The 20,922-nt window shown below is 47.2% G+C and overlaps 1 protein-coding gene and 1 long non-coding RNA gene across 6 annotated transcripts in view; one reads left to right on the top strand and one right to left on the bottom strand.

Moving 5' to 3' along the window:
* Xrcc2 (X-ray repair cross complementing 2) overlaps positions 1–8,145 on the top strand; it is a 61,499-nt gene extending 53,354 nt beyond the window's left edge. For 2 of the 5 annotated variants that reach the window (XM_040737158.1, XM_005084209.4), the window contains 2 exons: positions 1,437–1,518; positions 7,211–8,145. In XM_040737158.1, the coding sequence (XP_040593092.1) occupies positions 1,437–1,518; positions 7,211–7,926 (798 nt within the window). In that variant the 3' untranslated portion in view covers positions 7,927–8,145. The other 3 variants (XR_005873611.1, XR_005873609.1, XM_040737159.1) reach the window with 3 other exon arrangements.
* A 2,271-nt stretch (positions 8,146–10,416) lies between these two features.
* LOC121136571 lies at positions 10,417–11,849 on the bottom strand. Its single transcript, XR_005873615.1, has 2 exons — positions 11,165–11,849; positions 10,417–10,782 (listed from the first exon to the last, which is right to left on the bottom strand). It is a non-coding gene; the product is annotated as an uncharacterized LOC121136571 (long non-coding RNA).
* Between the last annotated feature and the right edge of the window lie 9,073 nt (positions 11,850–20,922).

Genomic DNA, 20,922 nt, shown 5'->3' with positions numbered 1-20,922 from the left:
GCAGTGTTCCTCCATGGTTTCTGTTTCTGGTTTCTGCTTTTCTAGCCCTGATTTTCTCAATGATGACCTGTGACCTGGAAGTGTAAGCCAGTTAAATCCTTTCCTCTCAAGTTTCATTTGGTCAGAGTGTTTTATCAGAGCAACAGAAGGGAAACTAGGGCCCTACAGCTCAATTTACTTTCTCTCTTATTCTGTCTAGTATCCTGTGATGGACCTCACACATTCTCAGAGGTTCTTTCCTCTTCAGTCTAACCTCTCTGGAGCACCCTCATAGACACACCCCAGGGGTATGTCCTTAGTGGTTCTAAATACAGTCAAGTACCCTCCCTGGTTCATGAAACAAGCTCTTGCAATTCAGATCAGCTTTTGCTTTGCCTGCACACCATGCTCTTCATGCATTTTGGCTGCACCCTCCCCCGTGCCTGCTACGCCTGCCTGTGGCCTGTGTATTTGGACTCCTGCTTACTTTTAAATACAGCTGAGCCTGGCGCTCCTCAGGGAAGCTTCCTTCTGCTGTTCCCTTTGATCCCTCCCCTCTAGATAAAATGAGACAAATCAAATCAGACCACTGTATAACTGGCTTAAGTACAAAAAATGTTATTGTAAAATACACCAGTGGTAAAGTTTGCCACCAGAAGTTTAGCTTTATACCCTACAGTTACACCAGGCATTGGTGGCACATGCCTTTAATCCCAACACTTGGGAAGAAGAAGCAGGTGGATCTCTGTGAGTTTGAGGCCAGCTTGGTCTACAGAGTGAGTGCCAGGACAGGCTCCAAAGCTACACAGAGAAACCCTGTCTCAAAAAAACAAAACAAAACAAAAAAACCCTACAGTTGCTATCTATTCCTTTGAGGGCTCAGACTTATTTTCATCATTTGTTATATAAATAAAAAAGTTAAATATTTTAAAAATAAATGAGCAGGACTAGGCATGGTGGCATGTGCCTTTAACACCAGCTCTTGGGAGGCAGAGGGCAACTAGATCTCTGAGTTTTTTAAGCCAGCCTGACTTTTATAGCAAGTTCCACACCAGCCAAAGCTACATAGGAAGACCCTATCTTTTAAAACAAAACAAAAATCAGGGACTGCAGAGATGACTCAGCAGGTAAAAGTGTGTGCTGCTCCTGCAGAGGACCCATTAGGTTTCCAGCAACCGCACTGGTGCTCACCACCGCTGTTTACTCCAGTAAACAGTGATGTCCGACACCCTCCCCTGGCCTGGGGCACCTGTATACACATGCCATATGCACACACATAGATAATAAAGTCTCTTAAACATAAACATAATATTTTTCCTAAATTATATTTCCCTTTTAATATTTTCCTCTAAATCTTCGAGTTAAGGTGCTAAAGAGTTTTTGAAATTTACATAGAAATACATTTCCAGGGTGTTGTATCCTTTAAGTAACGAGTTTTCCTCTTTTTCTTTTGTAAGCTCCTTGCCCGGCTTGAAGGCAGAAGCTCCCTGAAAGATCTAGAACCCAACCTGTTTGCTGATGAAGATTCTCCAGTGCATGGTAAAGCAGCACTAGGCAGCACTAGCCTGTGGGAGGGAGTTCTGTGAGAGCAGCTTCCACACATGCTCACACGTGTCCCTGCACACCCGTGTCCCTGCACACCCATGTCCACACACACGCTCACATGTGTCCCTGCACACCCATGTCCACATACACGTTCACACGTGTCCCTGCACACCCATGTCCACATGCTCACACGTGTCCCTGCACACCCATGTCCACACGTTCACACGTGTCCCTGCACACCCATGTCCACACACACACTCACACGTGTCCCTGCACACCCATGTCCACATACACACTCACACGTGTCCCTGCACACCCATGTCCACACGTTCACACGTGTCCCTGCACACCCATGTCCACACACACACTCACACATGTCCCTGCACACCCGTGTCCCTGCACACCCATGTCCACACACACTCACACGTGTCCCTGCACACCCATGTCCACATACACGTTCACACGTGTCCCTGCACACCCATGTCCACACGTTCACACGTGTCCCTGCATACCCATGTCCACACGTTCACACGTGTCCCTGCACACCCATGTCCACACACACTCTCACACGTGTCCCTGCACACCCATGTCCACATACACGTTCACACGTGTCCCTGCACACCCATGTCCACACATGCTCACACGTGTCCCTGCACACCCATGTCCACACGTTCACACGTGTCCCTGCACACCCATGTCCACACACATACTCACACGTGTCCCTGCACACCCGTGTCCCTGCACACCCATGTCCACACACACACAGCCTGGAAGGAGGCAGTGTGGGCCAGAAGTGAGGCACACCAGCCAGGACACGGAGCCGCGGGCGCTCCTTCTGCCGGGGGACGCTGTCCTCAGCACAGACACTGGTCTCTTTCCCAGCACGCAGGAGTCATGGGAACTCTGCTTGGCCTAGTTCTTGCCCTCTTCCTTTAGAAGTTTGCAGAGCTACAAGGTAGCCCCGAGGCTCCCAGTTGTTCTGTTGCTGTTTCTCCAGCAGGACAAATAGGGACTGGCCTGTTGGGAACTAGGAAAGCTTGCAGGGAAGGTTGAGAGCTGGAGCTTAGTTCCAGGGTAATGCATAGGATTTGGGTGTATAATTGAGTTGTCGTTAGTACAGTCACACAGTTGTGTAACTGTCACCCCAGAAAGGAACCCATCTGTACTAGTCGTCAGCCCTGGGCAACCATAGCCAGCTTTCTCTGTGGACTTTACCTTTCTGGAGGTCTCGCGTAATTAAGGTGGTCCTTCACATCGGTCTTTGTAGCGTGTATCAGCACCACACCCCCTCCCCCTTTAAGATTTATTTATTTTATGCGTATGTGTATGTCTGTGTACCACATGGATCCCTGCTTCCTACTGGAGTTACAGATGTCTGTGAGCCATGATGCGGATGCTGGGAATGGAACCCAGATCCTTTGCAAGAGCAGTAAGTGCTCTTAGCCACTGAGCCATCCCTCCAGCCCAGCAGCCAATTCTGTAGTGCTGAATGGTCTCACATGTGAGTGCGCTACCACTTGGTAACCATTTGGATTGCTTCTGAATTTTGGAAGCTATGAACTGTGCTGCCATGGTTTCATGTACAAGTTTTTCTGTGGATGGGTAGGGTTTGGGTTCCTTTGGGATTACACCTAGAAGGGAGATTGTTAGGTTATAAGGCAACTCTCTATTGCTTCATCTTTGGAGAAACCGTGTAAGTGATTCTAGAGCAGCTTTCATGTGACCACCGGTGAAGTGACTGGTCCAAATTCCCCACATCCTAGGACTGACTGTCGGTATGTCTTTGGGCTCCAGCATCCCCTGACTGTCGGTGTGTCTTTGGGCTCCAGCATCCCCTGACTGTCGGTGTGTCTTTGGGCTCCAGCATCCCCTGACTGTCGGTGTGTCTTTGGGCTCCAGCATCCCCTGACTGTCGGTGTGTCTTTGGGCTCCAGCATCCCGGTCAGTTTGGAGTGACAGCCTGCTACGCAAGCAACAGCGTCAGTCACCAGGGAAGGGTAAAGCAGGAAGTTCAAAGTCTGAGGCCAGCTTGTTGTATGTAGCAAGATCCTGCCTCAAAAAATGAACAAAAGATCTCTAGTTTGTCACTGGTTTGTTCTTTCACTCTTTCTGGTTGGGAACGAATGCCTCTTTGGTTTCAGCCCTACTACATTTCCTGAGGCTGGTACTGTGGCCTGACGGGTAGAAGGTTGTGTGTTCTCCTGTGCCCAGGCCAAGTGCTGTCTAGATGGCTCTTGGTTCCAGCTGGCTCTTAGTGCTAATGTCTGCTTCCTCGCTGCACTTGTTTGTGGCTGCTGTATCTACTCTTCCGTTTTCTAGGTAAGCTATTGACATCTCTGGCTGTTGTCTTTTTCTCACTTCTCTTCCATCCACCTGGCTTCCTGCGTTTAGGGCTTTGAGTATTGCACATACAAAAGTTTATTATCTTATTGCTGGCTGACCCATTCATCATTATAAAATGCTCTTTATACCTCATACCCATAGGAATGACATTATTTAAAACAAAAGCAAAACACTAAGTGTTGGCACGGCTGCGAGGAAACCAGGACTGGCCTGTACCTCTGCTAAGACAGGAAAATGGTACTGTGGTTACTGAGAACAGCGTAGCGCTTCCACAGAGCTTACTGGAACTCTGATGCTGCGTCTCGAAACCGCCGTGAGGTGGAAGCAAGCGAATGTCCACCGACGGCTGAAAGGGTAACACAGTGTGGTGACCGGCACCTGCGACCCAGCGTCGGCACGCTGTTTGAGACTAACCTAGCTACAACGTGACACTTTCAAACATGCACACACACTAGTGAACAAAGTGGTATATGCATACAGTGAAATACTTCTCTGCCTTACAAAGGAATCCTGTTGCACACCAAAATAAAACTTAAGAATCAGGACTGGAGACATAGCTCAGCAGTCAAGAGTTTGGACTGCTTTTCCAGAGAACCAGAGTTTGGTTCCTAGTACCCATATCAGGCAGTTCATAACCATCTCAGCTCTGGGAGAACAGATACTCCTGGCTCCCCTAAGCGCCTGCCTCACATCCATATTCCTACACATATACATTTGCTTATTTTATATGATATGTATGGATGCTTTGTCTGCCTAGATGTCTGCACCCATGGAGGCCAGAAGAGGGTGTTGAATTCCCTGGAGCTGGAGTTATAGGTGTTTGTGAGCCACCGACTGGGTCCTGGGTCCTCTGGAAGAATATCCAGTGGTCTTAACTGCTGAGCCATCTCTCTAGTCCCTCTGCTATACTCTTTTAAGTCCCTTGCCATTCTCTTTCATATTTTTAAACTATTTGTCCTAGTCATTAGCAAGTGTCCTCATTTATAACAGCTAGTTTGCATTGACATCACCGTAATTTGAATAGCTTGCTGGTTAAACCGTGGATCAGTTACCCGATAGAAGAGTGACAGACATAAACGTCCTTCATAAGCGTCTCTTCTTCTGCTGTCGCATACTCGCTCTGCCTTGCTGTCTTTGTGCCCTGTCTACTGTCATTTCCTTCAGAGCAAAGGAGTATGGGATTGCTGGTACCGCAGAGCTCTGTCCCTGTGCTCCACGGGAAAGCACGTCATTTCACACGAATTTGTATTCATGAGTTAGACCTGAGGAAGTCAACTGCGTATAGAGCAAGGTTTTATAGCACATCTTTGCTTCAAATGTTATAGAAACTTTGAGAAACACTATCATGTTTAGTCACTACCAAAAGTGTGTGCTCACATTTATATTTGCTGTAAAAGTAAACAGGAACTCAGTGGGCAAACTACACACAAGACAGGGGTTCTAAGTCAGGAACACTTCCAGCGTCTGTTACGGGAAGTTTATGGTACAGAGAGATCCTTGGGCTCTGCTCTGTGGAAGCATATTTTAATGTATTTGCAGGTGGAGGGTGTTTACTGAAGACTGGGAATTATGATCTGCAGATTCAATGTTTTGGCTACATAGTTAGGCTGGAGGTCGTTGTGGCCTTTTTCTTAGGTTTTCTAAAGACTCTAGCTCTGACTCTGACCTCCACCTGTTGGCCCCGCCTCCTCCTAGCGTCTGTTGGAGAGCAGCTGTCAGGGTCAAACCATTACCCCAGCTGTACGTGCTAACTAAGCTCCAGGGCTTTTGTTTCTTTTTTTTTCTTCTCTTTCTTTTTTCTTTTCTCCTCCTCCTCCTCCTCCCTCTTTTCTTCCTCAGTTCAAGTTGCCATGTTCAGCACTTCAGCTAGGTAAGGGTGCTAGAGTTTTTGGAAGACATAGAGACAGCATTCAAGTGTGATGTTCTCTACCTCCCTACCATTAATCTGTAACAAAGAAGTGACATTATCCATGAACATGTTCTTTCAGCTAAGAGTTTAACCTTAAACTTTTTAAATTTCTTTTTTATTACCCCCTTTTCCCCATTTTATGTGTATGAGTGTTTTGCCTACATGAATGTCTGCATTACATATATACAGTACTCATGGGGGTCAGAGCAGGGTGTTAGATCCCCTAAGACTGGAGTTATGAAGTGCCATGCGGGCACTGCTAATCAAATTTAGGTCCTCTGCAAGAGCAGTTGGTGCTCTTAACCACCAAGCCCCAGCACTGGGCATTTCTTAGTATGATTTGGGTGTGTTGTTTGTGCTGGGGTTAGGATTTTCAAGTCCCAGCCTTCGAGAAGGCAAAAGGAGATGCAATCAGGTGATGTATTAGCTACTTTCACGTCACCGGGACAGGGAATATCCACCCTGGCTCATGGTTTCAGAGGGTTCTGTCCATGATCACTTGGCGCCAGTACTACCATCATGGTAAGGACACATGGAAGACTTGTTCACTTCTAGCGGTCAGGGAGTGGCCAGGTAAGATGTTCTCCAGAGACACACCTCAGTGACTTGCTTCCTTCGCTGGGTCCCACCTTCTGCTCTTCCCACTTCCCAATAATGCCATCATATGAGGTCATCAAGGAATGACCTGATGTGATAGCCGACCTCCTGACACGCCCTGAGTTGTTACTCGCTGGCCAGGCACTTCCTAATCCAATCAGTGATGCTCGGGATGGGCCCTCAGTTACATGGCTGCCAGCGTTAGGATCCTGAGAGACGTAGGAAGCCTGCTGTAGGTGTCTGCCTTGTGTGGTCAGCTGTGTCCTTCACCTTGAGGCAGGGATCATCAGCACTCCTCCGTACAGCAGGCCAGGTGGATTCTAAGCTTGTGGGGCTTCTGTCCCCCATTTCACCATAAGAGTGCCACCGTGTCAGCGCTATGTGGCCCTGGGACCTGAAGTCAGGCTCAACCACTAAAAATGTGAGGTGACAATGACCTGAGGCACACAGGCCCATCTCTGGGAGCCTCCCTCGCACCGCTTCAGCCCTCAGCCGTTTTTATGTTTTCTTGGTGCTGGCTAGTCTCTCACTACTGGGATGGGGGTGCGGGTCCGGGGTAGCGTCATTTCCTACCACAGCTGAGGACCTGCATTTCATCCTCAATGCCAACCAAAAAAAACCCAAAAACACCTTTTAAAACTGGGCCCTTTATCAGAGATCCTGTATGAATTTGCCTATGTATCTGCATTTGCCTATGCAGATAGATCCGCATTAACAAGTGGGTTTGGATTTTTAGCTCAGATCCCAGTACATCTCTCTGTAAAGCTCCCCGAGACTTGTTCTGTGGCCCACTGTTGCACGGATGCATCTTGACTGACATTTTTGAATTTTACACAGGTGATATTCTTGAATTTCATGGTCCAGAAGGAACGGGAAAAACAGAAATGCTTTATCATTTAACAGCCCGATGTATTCTTCCAAAATCAGAGGGTGGGCTGCAAATAGAAGTCTTATTTATTGACACAGATTACCACTTTGACATGCTCCGGCTTGTGACCGTCCTTGAGCACAGACTGTCGCGAAGCTCTGAGGAAACCATCAGGCTGTGCCTGGGAAGATTCTTCCTGGCCTACTGCAGCAGCAGCATGCAGCTCCTGCTCACGCTGCACTCTCTGGAAGCCCTGTTCTGTAGTCACCCCTCCCTCTGCCTTCTCATTGTGGACAGCCTGTCAGCGTTTTACTGGACAGACCGCGCCAGTGGAGGAGAGAGCGTGGCCCTGCAGGAGTCCACGCTGAAGAAGTGCTCGCAGCTGCTAGAGAGGCTCGTCACTGAGTATCGCTTGGTGCTTTTCACAACAACGCAGAGTCTAATGCAGAAAGCCTCGGACTCAGCGGAGCAGCCTGCTTCCTCCAGGTTCCCAGGCGACGGAGACGCAGACTACAGAGCTTATCTCTGCCAGGCCTGGCAGAAGGCAGTGAAACACAGAGTCCTCTTCTCCAGAGAGGATGCGTCTAAGTGCAGCCGCTTCTCATTAGTTTCTCGTCATTTAAAAAGTAACAGCTTAAAGAAACACACTTTTATGATCAGAGAAAGTGGGGTGGAGTTCTGTTGATCTCTATCATCAAAAAGGCTTCTGAGAGCCCCAAGGCAAGTCTTAAAAAGTCTTCTATAGGCTAAAGTGGTTTGATTCTAAGGTTTTTGATTTCAGGCAAACTGATATAAACAGTGCAGCAAAACTCGAAGCTGCTCGTTCCTCCTGGCTGTGGAAGGTCACTCAGCACACTGCACTCACTGAGCCTGTTCTGGAACTCAATAAATGACCCACGCTTCAGACCGAGTGTGTTGTGAGTACTCTAGGGAGGTTTCACGGCTGATCCCTTGGCCTCCTTGGGGAGCTGTGGCTGGGGAGGGTGGGTGTGCAGAGCTATTGCTTCAGCTAGAGGGACGAGCACAGGGGCCACCTGCTCATCTGCCTCTTTCAAGGAGCTGGAATGACCTGGGTATGGTGGCACTCACCTTTAATTCCCAGCTTTGGGAAGACAGAGGCAGGTGGATCTCTGTGAGTTCAAGGCCTTCCTGGTCTACAGAGCGAGTTCCAGGACAGCCAGAGCTACATAGTGAGACACTGTCTCAAAAAGCCAATCGATAAACAAACAAATAAATAGATGAAGCTAGAATGCTTAATAAATAAATAAATAGATAGATAAATTCAATAAATAAGTAAGTGGAGCTGGATTGTTTGAGTCCTCCTCCTCTCTCTCCTCCACCCCTCTCCCCACCACTCATCAGAGGGTGTCCTGTTTCCTGTGTAGTTCAGGCTGGCCTTCATCCACAATTCTGCCCCAGCCTCTGAAGTAGTTTACAACCAGAGAATTTTGATCTGAGTTATTCTTGAACTCAGGATGGCTTTCCATTATGTTTGGGGGAAGTGATGTACTCATTTAAGAACTCTGGAATTTATTACGGAATGTCCATCTCATTAATTGATAGATTCTGACACTGTTAGAAGTATGTGTCACTAGTGTTTTCTTCCCAGTCTGGAACAGGCTGGGTCATTTCCAGCTGTGAGTTGAGGGGGTCGCAGACTGCTGCACAGTTGTCCCAGTTAAGAGTACTGTCGCTGTGACGAAACACCATGACCTAAAGCCTGTCTGGGAGGAAGGGGTTTGTTTGGTTTATACTCCCACACTGTAGTCCATCCTTGAAGGAAGTCAGGACAGGAACTCACGAAGGGCAGGAACCTTGAGCCGGAGCCAGTGTAGATTGTGTGGAGAGGTTGGCTGGCTTCCCCTGGCGTGCCCTGTCTGCTTTCTCACAGAACCCTGGAATGGCCCCGCCCACAGTGGGACACATCAGTCAGTAATTAAGACAATGTCCTACTGGCTTGCCTGCAGCACTGTCTTTTGGAGGCATTTTCTCAACTGGGGCTCCTTCATCTCTGAATACTCTGGCTTGTTTCTCGTTGACATAAAACCCAAGAGCACAGAGGTATAGGAGGAAGGCTTTAGAAAGTTCTGTTAGGTATATCACTCAAGGAAAGGTCCACATTCGGTGCTCAGGCCGAGTGTCCTCAATTCTGTTAATGCCTTATGTCACAAAAATACCCTGTTTCCCTGTGGTGAAGTGGGCTGGTTCATTCACGTTACCAGAGGTTGAAAGGCATCCTGCAGAGAAGTTGAGACTGAATTTCCCCATCACGAAGGCAGTGATAGAACTTGCTGTCCGTGCTCTCCCCGTGTCCCTAGGCCTGCAGCCTGTGGCAGGGTGGGCAGCTGCAGTAATCCTTCACTCTGGGTGTCCTCTTCCTCGGTCAACTTTTCTCATAGCGCCTGGTAGGATCGTTTCCCTCATCAGTGAGAAAACTTCTTGTTTTGATCCAGGGTCTCACTATGTAGCTCTAGCTGGCCCGGAACTCTATGTAATCCAGGCTGGCCTCCTAAGTGCTGGTATTAAAGGTGTGTACCACTGTGTCTTCTTGGCTAATCATTAATACAATTTTTTTTTTTTTTTTGGTTTTTCGAGACAGGGTTTCTCTGTATTGTTTTGGAGGCTGTCGGTCCAGCCTGGCCTCGAACTCACAGAGATCCGCCTGCCTCTGCCTCCCGAGTGCTGGGATTAAAGGTGTGCGCCACCACCGCCCGGCCATTAATACAATTTTTAAAGTGACTTTGAAAGAAAATACAGATGTATAACTTCCACCTTCCCTTTCCACCAACCCCTCCCGTGTGCCGCCATTCTTGCTCTCAATTTCATTCACATACAGTCCGCGCAGTCCTTATGCCTTACTTGTAGGTATGTTTTTAGAACTGACTATTTGGTATTGGATCGCCAGTAGGAGTGCTCTCTCCTGGGAAAGACTTAATTCTTCTGCTCTCAGCATTCTTTAGTTTTCCGTAGTTTTTTGTCTGGGGTGGGAGACAAGTGAGGTTTCTCCCTTCCACATTAGCGTGTTCACTGGGGGTGTCATTGTTCTGATTTTGTTTAGGCAGACATGTTGTTCAGCCTTCGTGGGTGTGGCCTCCCTGACGTTTCTAGGAGACAAATCTCACAGCAGACTTCCTGATGAAGGTGAGGATGTAATTATTTCACTAGACCCAAGAAAAATGATAAATGGGTGTTTATTGGGGAACAGTTACACAGAAATACAAAGAACCGCAGAAGCGGCTTCCCTGCCCTTCCTAACAGATCGGCTGACCCACCAGAAAGACAGAGTAAAGGAGTCCCTTCCCTCCGTCCGCTTCCATCCTCATCAAGCCATACCCAAGGGGTGTGGCCACCATTACAGGTTCACAGACCAGGTGCCTGCATCCTGGTCCTCTGACTCTTACAGTCTTCCTGCCCCCTCTTCTGAGATGTTCTCCGAGCCTTAGGTGCAGGAATTACATTATTGTTGGATGAGTTGGGACAAGGCACCGCATGATAACTTGTTCTCTTCATTTTGATTCCTTGTGGTTTTCTGTCGTGGTCTCTGTTACAAAGAAAAGTTTCTTTGTTGAGGGCCAAGAGCTATACTTTTTGCATTTACAATTCAGGTAGGAATTATACTGGTCTAATAAAGTGGTGGTTTGTTAATGTAGCTTTAAACTTTCTGTATTTCACTTTTCTGGTTTTATTTTTGTATTTTTTTAATTAAGAAAAGTCTTGTGTGTGCAGGCAAGGGTGTGGAGTCCAGAGGACAGCGGTCAGGGATGGGTTCTCTCCTGCCACCTTGTGGGATCCAGGGATCCAAGGCGCCTCTACCCAGAGCCACCCACGGCTCTTTTTGAATATCTTTATTACATGCAATACATGTTGGTTAATATTCATAAGCTCCCTCTGTGGTCAGGCTGGGTGATCTGTGGACCCCATACCTTTAGAGTTCTGTTCCTTTTGTCTCGCAGAAGACAGGCAAACTCGGTCTCCTCCCCTCTCAGTCCCGTAACCTGGTGAACGGTGTGGTCAGCCCATAGGAAAAGCTGAAAAGCTGTGCAAGTCTTAGCACAGTTCTCCCTTGACTGTGACAGGATTTTCCTTCCCTGCTCTACAAATGAAGTCATTTAACAAGAACTGTTATTCGGGGACATGATTAAAATATAATGAACTTCTGTATTAACTTAAATTATCAATCGTATTTTAACGTACCAGACCAAAGACTTAATTATTGTAAAAAAAAAAAAAAAAAAAGATTTGCTAGCCTGATGGCCAAATCAAGAATACTGGTTGATTAAAATTCTCTTAAGCTAAAAGTTGCTTTATGGGACTTCATGAGCATCGCAGAAGCTCTAGCGCCTGTGGGGGAAATGGACTTCCAGGAAGTGGTGTGTCATACATTATGTGGGTAGCACACACAGGGTGCTAGACAGGACCAAAGGGTCAGTGTGCGTGAGTGGTTACAGCTCTTAAAATAGGATCCTGTTCGTGGGAGCCGAGGGAATCCTGGCACGCTTTTCTCACACACACATTTTAGGTCATGGTGAGGACCTAGTTAGATCCAGACAGTCCTTTGGAAGATGCTGCAGAACTAAGGTAGCCCTTAGCTTGTTTGTTGAGGCGGGGTGTCATGTAGCCCAGGCTGACCAGCCACCCACAGTAGCTTCTTTCCCCTTTGCCCTTCCTTCCGTATGTCTTGTTTGCAGCCCTTCACTGTAAAGCCCACATTCACACACATCCGTTGGTGCAAGTGAGTCTGGGGCCTTGTGCATGCTGGACAGGCTCTCTACTTCTGGGCTACATTTCCAGCATTATTGGTGGTACTTGAGGGAGAGGGCATGACTGGGGAGGTGGCTCACTTGATACAGTACAGCCCTGAGGACCTGAGTGCCAGCCCTAGCCAGGTGTGGCGGTGCACACTTGCAACCCCAGCGCTGGAGAGATGGAGACAGGCAGAGCCCCAGACTCTGAGAGAGACCCTGCCTCAAGCATAAGGAGTGTCTGAGGTTGACCTCTGACCTCAGCGCATATGCTCACACCCCTGTCTGCACAAATGTACACAAAAATACACAAGAAAACCTGAGCTATTGAGTAATGAGTAAACTCAATGGAAAGCATGTCATTACTAAAAAATGGTAAAAAACAGGAACTAACACTCCAAAGTACCCGCTGCAAACTATTAATGCTATCGTTACTAGCTTGTTTGAACTCTCCCCACAGGTGTTTAGGGAGAATTGCATTTCCAATAATAGCTGAATAGGCAGCTGTGATTTTTGTTTGTCTTTTGAGACGGGGTATCACTATATAGGCTTAGTTGGCCTGGAGTTTGTAGATCAGGCTGGCCTCAAATTTATAGAAATCCATCTGCCTCTGCCTCCAAGTGTTGGGATTAAAGGTGTGCATCACCACACCCACAGAATGTGTAGTTTTTGGTTTTTTTTTTTTTTTGGTTTTGTTTTTAATGGAACACAAGGTCTTGTGTGCAAGTACTGTGTGACAGACATGTACTACCATGTCCAGCTTTAAATACATAGTTCTTTCTTTTTCATTAGTTAACTTTATTTATTTTACATCCCAACCCCAGTTTCCCCTCCCTTTTTTCCTCCCACTTCCTCCCCCCACCTCCCTTCCAAACCCCGCCCCCACGCTCATGGGCTTCTCCTAACAAAATGTGACATATCAATATCAGGTTTCGGTAGGACTGAGCAGCCCCCCCCCCACTTGTATTAAGGCTAGGCAAAGCAATCCAGCATGATGAACAGGTTCCCAAAAGCCGGTCAAAGCACTAGGGGCAGCCCCTGCGCCCACTATTAGGAGTCCTATGAGCAGGCCAACCTACACAACTGTCATGTGTGTAGAGAGAGGGTCTAGTTAGGTCCCACGCAGGCATCCCAGTTGTTGGTTCAAATTCTTAACTCCTATGAGCCCACATTAGTTGTTTCTGTGGGTTTTCTTGTGATGTCCTTGACCCCTCTGATTTGTGCAATACTTCCTCCCTGAGCACAGGGAGGGTCTCAGCTGTTTCCATAAGTTACTGGATGCAGGCTCTCTGATAACACTTGGGGTAGGTACCAATCTATGAGTATAGCAGAATATCTTTAGGCATCATTACGTTGACAATTGGGTATCAACCTACCTCAAGACCAAGCTATACCACTCTTGAACATATACCCAAAGGATAATCATACCACAAGGACACTTGCTCAACTATGTTCATAGCAGCTTTATTTGTATAGCCAGAACCTCTATAAACAACCTAGATGTCTCTCAACTGAAGAATGGATAAAGAAAATGTGGTACATTTACATAATGGAATATTAGTCAGCTGTTAAAAGCAATGAAATTTGAAGACAAGTGGATAGAACTACAAAAATCAATCTGAGTGAGGTAACCTAGACCCAGAAAGATAAACGTGGTATGTACTCAGTCATAAGTGATCATTAGATGTAAATGAAAGGATAACCATGCTACAACTCACAGACCCAGAGAGACTAGGTAACAAGGAGGGCCCAAGAAGGGGGGATGCATAGATCTCCCAGGAAAGGGGGAAAAGGAAAGATCTCATGAGGAGACTGTGGGTGGGTGGTGATGGGAACTTGGATCAGGTTACGAGGTAGCTGGAGGGAGAAAGTACTGGAAGAGGGTAGAAACTAGGGAAACTCCTAGGAAACTGCAAGGATGACCCCAGCTAAGACTCCTAGCAATAGTGGATGCATAGCCTGAGCTGACCATCTCCTGCCATCAGGCAAGTGGAGGGATTGGGACACCAACCCAGCCACACAACCTTTGACCTATAGTCTGTCCTGCCTATGGGATGTGCTAGGTAAGGGTGGCACAGACATAGTCAGAGTGGACAGCCAGTGACTGACCCAGCCTGAGATCCATGCCACGAGAGTGAGCCTACCCCTGACATGCCTGGAGGGCCAGGACCCAGACGCTGGATGGCCTAGAGACCTTGGATAAACTAACGTGATTGGAGAGAAAAAAATGTCCATGGAAAGAATACGCAGTTTCTTTTATAACCTTACTAAAATGGGGAGGGGGTATAATTGGGACACATTTATATTTAAAGCATTGCCCATGTTCTGGGAGAGGATGGATGTCTAATGTCCCTTAAACAGAGTATGGTCATAACCCACCACCTTCCATCACCTGAATCCTGAGCTGCGGTGCCCTCGGGGGCCAAGGGCAAAGCCAGCACTTACCTAGACTATTCCAGCTGGCATCTGCTGGCTGGGAGAGTCACAAACCTTGAAAAATGATTTTTTTTTTTAAATTTTAAGGTTGGGGACAAATAAATGGAACAGTGAGGTAGCTGGGCGGAAACAGGATGTAGGCAGGGAGGGAGAAACAGGAGCTCACTCTCTTGTCTGCTGAGACCTAAGGAGGTGAGGTGCGGCGGTGACTTGTTCCTTCTTCTCTCTGCTTATATCCACCTACACAATTCCCCCCAGCACACCCGACACATCCACATAAACACGTGCATATTCCACACGTGTGAAAAACAGAATAAAAAGCAATGCTACCAACAAATCATGAACTGAAACCTCTGGAAAGATGAGCGCAAGTAAACTTCCTTACAGTTGGCTGATGGACCGGTGAGTGTTGAGTGGGTGAAGGCGCTTGCTGCCAAGCCTGACGGCCAGAGTTGGATCCACACGGTGGAAAGGAATAGTTGTCCTCTGACCTCAACTCTTGTGCAGTGGTGAGCTTGTGCATGCTCTCACACACAGCAAATGTGGGATTTTTTTTCAAGTTATCTCAGGTAGTTTTTAGTGACAGTTTTTAGCTCACTAACAGAAAATAATGGTAACTTGCCATGAAATTGAAGATAATTTCCTAGAACTGATCAAAGGTATATACAAAATAAAATCCTACAGTAAACATTACTTACGAATGAAACATTGGGTAAGTTCCCCTTCAAATTGCTTCAACTTACCAGGCACACTGGTACATGCCTTTAATCCCAGCACTTGAGAGGCAGTGATCTCTGTGAGTTTGAGACTGGCCTGGTCTACAGAGTGAGTTTTCAGTACATCCAGAGCTTTGTAGAGAGACCCTGTCTCAAAAACCAAAAACAAATTAAATTGGCTCAACTTAATACTATACCTGAAGGCCAAGTTAATCTCCAGAGTAGGAAAAAGGAGTTTTGTTGTTTTTTTAAAAAATTTATTTTTAAATTATATATATATATATATGTCCATACACACACACACACACACACACATATAGACAGATATTTATATATGGGGGATGGGTAATGTACCCATGTGAATGCACCTGTGGAGTCCAGAAGAGGTTGCTAGACCCCCTGGAGCTGACATTACAGGCAATTGTGATCCACCTGATGTGGGTGTTGGTAACTGAGCTCAAGTCCTTGACAAGATCAGTATGCGCTTACCTCTGAGCCATCTCTAGCCCTGGTTTTAAAGGGCTTTAGAAGGGAGTCTCTTGTGGCTGAGACTGGTCCTGGCTTGCTTGTAACTTACAGTTGGCCTGTGTCAGTCTCCTGAGTGCTGGTTTTACAGGTATGCACTACCATACCCACTAAAAGGGAGGGTTTTAATGTGGTAGATACTTTGCATCAACTGTTGGCTACTTGGAAATTGGTGCCTGTTTTGTAATGTGGAGTTTACCCCTGTGCTATGCACAGTATATGGCTGCTCCGTTTCCAGCTTGTGCAGGTTATCCACAACGATGACAACTTGAGTCTGTATGTGCACACCCCCGACGTCCAGTCCTGTTGGAACAAAGGCAGAGTGGAAGGCCACGAAAGGGTACCTGGCGTGATACGGGATGGGCTAAACAACTTGGAAACAATGCTTCCAGCATCCTACTGCATCTAGAACTCCCTGCCTGGAGCATGCTTCTGCGTATGACAGGGCCATGCTCTTCAGCTGGGCACAGCTACGGGAAGAGAGATTGTTTGGCTAAGCTGGAAAACGAGTAAAAGCCACGTGGAGAGAGCAGTAGAGAAGAAAGATGATCAGAAGACACGGAGAGGAGACAAGTGAAGGTGGCAGGAACATGACCAAAGCACATTACATACGTGAATGGAAACTGTTAACCATGCATGCAGCTTGAATCCTGGAACCCTGACTCGGAGTGGCAGAGGAATGAAGAAAGGACAGACAGACACAGGGGAGCTGGCCTCCAGTGGGAGTCTGCTACTACTGCGAACTCAGACAGACAGACAGACAGACAGACACAGGGGAGCTGGCCTCCAGTGGGAGTCTGCTCCTATGCTAACTCAGACAGACACAGGGGAGCTGGCCCCCAGTGGGAGTCTGCTCCTATGCAAACTCAGACAGACAGACACAGGGGAGCTGGCCTCCAGTGGGAATCTGCTACTACTGCGAACTCAGACAGACAGACAGACAGACAGACACAGGGGAGCTGGCCTCCAGTGGGAGTCTGCTCCTATGCTAACTCAGACAGACACAGGGGAGCTGGCCCCCAGTGGGAGTCTGCTCCTATGCAAACTCAGACAGACAGACACAGGGGAGCTGGCCTCCAGTGGGAGTCTGCTCCTATGCTAACTCAGACAGACAGACAGACACAGGTGAGCTGGCCCCCAGTGGGAGTCTGCCCCTATGCAAACTCAGACAGACACAGGGGAGCTGGCCTCCAGTGGGAGTCTGCTCCTATACTAACTCAGACACAGGGGAGCTGGCCCCCAGTGGGAGGCTGCTACTACCAGGAACTCAGCATTCTTACTAGATGCAGCACAAGGGGTCTTGGAAGGAGGTCTTGGTAGGTGAGCTAGTTCTTGCACACGCTGGACAATCATTCATAACCATTCCTGAGGAAAGTTCTGCCCTTTCTCCTGAGCCCAGTCCACATGGGTAATGACTTTGCTAATTTGCTGTAGTCCTAAGGCCTTGGAGTCCTCAACACGGCTCTGCCCATGTCAACCACGCACATTCACTAAGGACTTAATTCACTCAGCTTCCTCCACTCCCTACAGGAAATGTCATTATGTATAATTGGGCTGGTGAGATGGGTTAGTGGTTACGAGCACTGGCTACTCTTCCAAAGGACCCAAGCTAATTCCCAGCACTCACACTGCAGCTCACAACTGTCTGTAACTCCAGTTATAGGGTATCTGACACCCTCACAGAAACGTATGTAAAGGCAAAACACCAGTACACATAAACTATAATCATTTTTTAAAAGATTTATAAGTCAGGCATGGTGACTCATGTCTTTAATCCCAGGACTCAGGAGGCAGAAACAGGCAGATCTCTTGAGTTCAAGGCTAGCCTGGTCTGGAACTTAGAGTTTGAAAATAATGCTTCCAAAATTCTATTGCATCTAGAACAGATCCTAGACAGCGAGTTTCAGGACAGCCAGGGCTATACAGGGAAACCCTGCCTCGAAAAGCAAAACAAACAAACAAAAAGTTTTTAAAATTATGTATAATTATATGCCAATGAGAGCTTTTCGAGCTGCCAGAGGAAGGGACAAAATGGTCATTATTGGGCTGAGAGGCTTAGCTCAGAGGTAGAATAGTTGTCTAGTATGTGTGAGCAAATTCAACCTTGTCTCTGAACAAAGAAGTTATTACTTAAAGATTGTGTGATTGTGTGCATGGAAACCCAAAATCATCTGCTCAGAGATAATTAGAAGTGCAAGTTTAACAATTACTAGCTAAAAGAGTTACATTAAATGTTTCTGAATAGTGAGGCTAGAGAGATAGATCGGTGATTAAGAACACTAGTCGCTCTGTAGATGTACCCACATGGCAGCTTACGACCATCTGTAACTCCACTTCCAGGGGACCTAGAGTACCTGGGATGCATGTGAACATACATACATGCATGTACACAAATACTCGTACGTAAACAAGTCTTTACAAAACATGAAAATAAGATTCAATGTCAACAGTAACTAAAAATACAAGCTAAGAGCTCAGAAGACAGCTCAGCAAGCAGAAGCAAGTACCAGCACCCTGAGTTCTGTCCCCAGGACCCACGTGGTGGAAGACAGCTTAGCAGGCAGAAGCAAGTACCAGCACCCTGAGTTCTGTCCCCAGGACCCACATGGTAGAAGGGAAGAACCGATTTCTGCAAGTTGTTCTCTGACCTCCATACATTCACTGTGGCTCGCTCTCTAAATAAATAAATAAATAAACAAATGAGATAAAAATTTTAAGTAAATATCAAGATCTCGGTAAGATACCATCACGTGTACACTGACAGAAACAAGGCCCCCAGTTGATGGCTGGTGGGATGCAGAACCATGAGAAACAAGCAGACGGGAGACATGAGCTAAACCCATGGATCTTTAGCCATACATCCTTGAGAAATTCTGTTGTGCATAGAAAAGACATCAATGTGCTGATTAGCGCCATGTATAACTGCAAGAAAGGAAAGGCACCAAAACCATCACAGTAGACCGATAGACATGTCAGAGTGTTCATGAAGTGAAGCAGCACGGTTCTCCAGACACACAACCCTCAGAAAGTTTTACAGGCTGTTGTAGAAGAGTGTGTTCAGTATAATGTAACCCTGGCTGGCCTAGAGTTCACAGAGACCCATCTGAGTGCTGAGATTAAAGGAACGTGTCACTGCATACCTTGGTGGTAGTCAACAGCTTTCTAACTGAATTAAGACCCACTCAACAAGAGGGAAACTGTGCCTGGAAATCTAGCAAACTTCCCAGGGATAGTGAAGTCATGGATCTTGGAGAGGAACCTACAACTGCCACTTCATGAAAACAGCACAATCTGAACTACAGTCTAGATATCTATCCTTACACCCACAGATAAGGACAGTTCTTACCTCCCATCAAGGAAACTTCCCTATGTAACCAACAGACCACTACAGAAACCACAGCCAAGCAAAATGCTGACTTGTGGAACCCAGTCCCAACAGATAATTTACATAACAATGCCTACACCTAAGGCTCAGGGGTCATTCAGAAGAGTGGGCTAAAATATTGTGAGAGCCCATTCATACAACAAGGACATCTGTTCCACTATGTTCATAGCAGCATTATTTGTAATAGCCAGAACCTGGAAGCAACCTAGATGCCCCTCAACTGAAGGGTGTATAGAGAAAATGTGGTATGTTTACATAATGGAGTACTATTCAGCGGGAAAAAACAATGGAATCTTGACATTTGCAGGCAAATGGATGGCACTAGAAGAAACCATCCTGAGTGAGGTAACCCAGTCACAAAAAGGCAAACATGGTATGTACTCACTCATACATGGATTTTAGACATGGATCAGGGTAGTGCCAGCCTACAATCCCACCACCAGAGAGTCTGAGAAACAGGGAGGACCCTAAGAGAGATATACATGATATCCCAGAGAAGGGGAATGAGGCAAAATCTCCTGAGCAGATTGGGAGCATGGAGGAAGGGGAGAGGGAGCTGGGAAAAAGAGAGGGGGAGAAGAGGAGGGGAGAGGAGGACATGGGGGAGATGGAAGATTGAGTCAGGGGAAGAATAGAGGAGAGCAGGATGAGAGATACCATAATAGAATCATAGGTTTGAGGACAGATCTGGCACTAGTGAGATTTCCAGAGTCTACAAGAATGACCCCAACTGGCAAACTAAGCAATAGTGGAGAGGCTACCTTAAATGCCCTTCCCTGATAATGAGATTGATGACTACCTTGTATGCCATCCTAGAGCCTTCATCCAGTTGCTGATGGAAGCAGAAGCAGACACCCACAGCTAAACACTGAACTGAACTCCTGGAACCCAGTGGCAGGGAGGGTTGATGAGCCAAGGGTTCAAGACTGGGCTGGTGAAACCCAGAGCAACAGCTGACCTGAACAAGGGGGAGCTCAGGGACCCCAGACTGATGGCTGGGAGACAGCATGGGACTGATCCAGACCCCCTGAATGTGGGTGTCAGTGAGGAGACTCAGGCAATGTATCCCTGGTGTAGGAATGGACTTGGGGAGCCCATTCTACATGGAGAGATGCTCTCTCAGCCTAGAGTCTTGGGGAAAGACCTCGGCCCTGTCCTGGATGAAATGACAGACTCTGGAGATCCCCCATGGAGGGCCTCACCCTCGCAGGGGAATGGAGTGGGGATTGGGTGGGTGGTTGGGGGGGTTGGGGGGGATGGGGGAGGAGGGGAGGAGGGGAGGGAGCTGGGATTGATATGTGAAGCAAGCTTGTTTCTAGTTCAAATAAAAAAAAGTAAAAAATATTGTGAGAGCCAGAGGCTTAGGAAGTTACTGTGAGATCGTGTCTTCTGGTGATGGTCAGAAGATGCACCATAAAGTCACCAACATGGCGACATGACTGCTTAAGCATGAACTGAGCAAGAACAGTAGACATGCTGAAGTGGACGGAGGAAAGCCCATGAGGCCTCAGCCCTGCACAAGCAGCTGCAGGCAACTAAGGAATGCATGGGGGGGTGGTGGAGGTGGTGGTGTGTGTGTGGGGGGGTGTAGTCTTCCCCAGGGAAGACTGCATACTGATTGTTTATCCAATTCCAAATGAAAACATGTACACAAGCAACACTGTACATACCAAGCAGGTTTTATGTATTTAGGAATATATGTATGTATGTATGTATGTATGTATGTATGTATGTGTACATACACGGATGTATGGGACAGCAATTAATGAAAAAAGGCCGTGAATTCGACAGAGCAAGGAGGAATGTACTGAAGAGCTTGGAGGCCGCAAAGGGAAGGGGGAAATGGTATAATTAGAATAAAAAAAAAATTATCCGGG

Source organism: Mesocricetus auratus, unplaced genomic scaffold (assembly GCF_017639785.1).
Source record: "Mesocricetus auratus isolate SY011 unplaced genomic scaffold, BCM_Maur_2.0 Super-Scaffold_100676, whole genome shotgun sequence".
Lineage (NCBI taxonomy): Eukaryota > Metazoa > Chordata > Mammalia > Rodentia > Cricetidae > Mesocricetus > Mesocricetus auratus.
The sequence above is the reverse complement of the archived record's forward strand: the minus strand, read 5'-3'. Positions and strand labels throughout refer to the sequence as shown.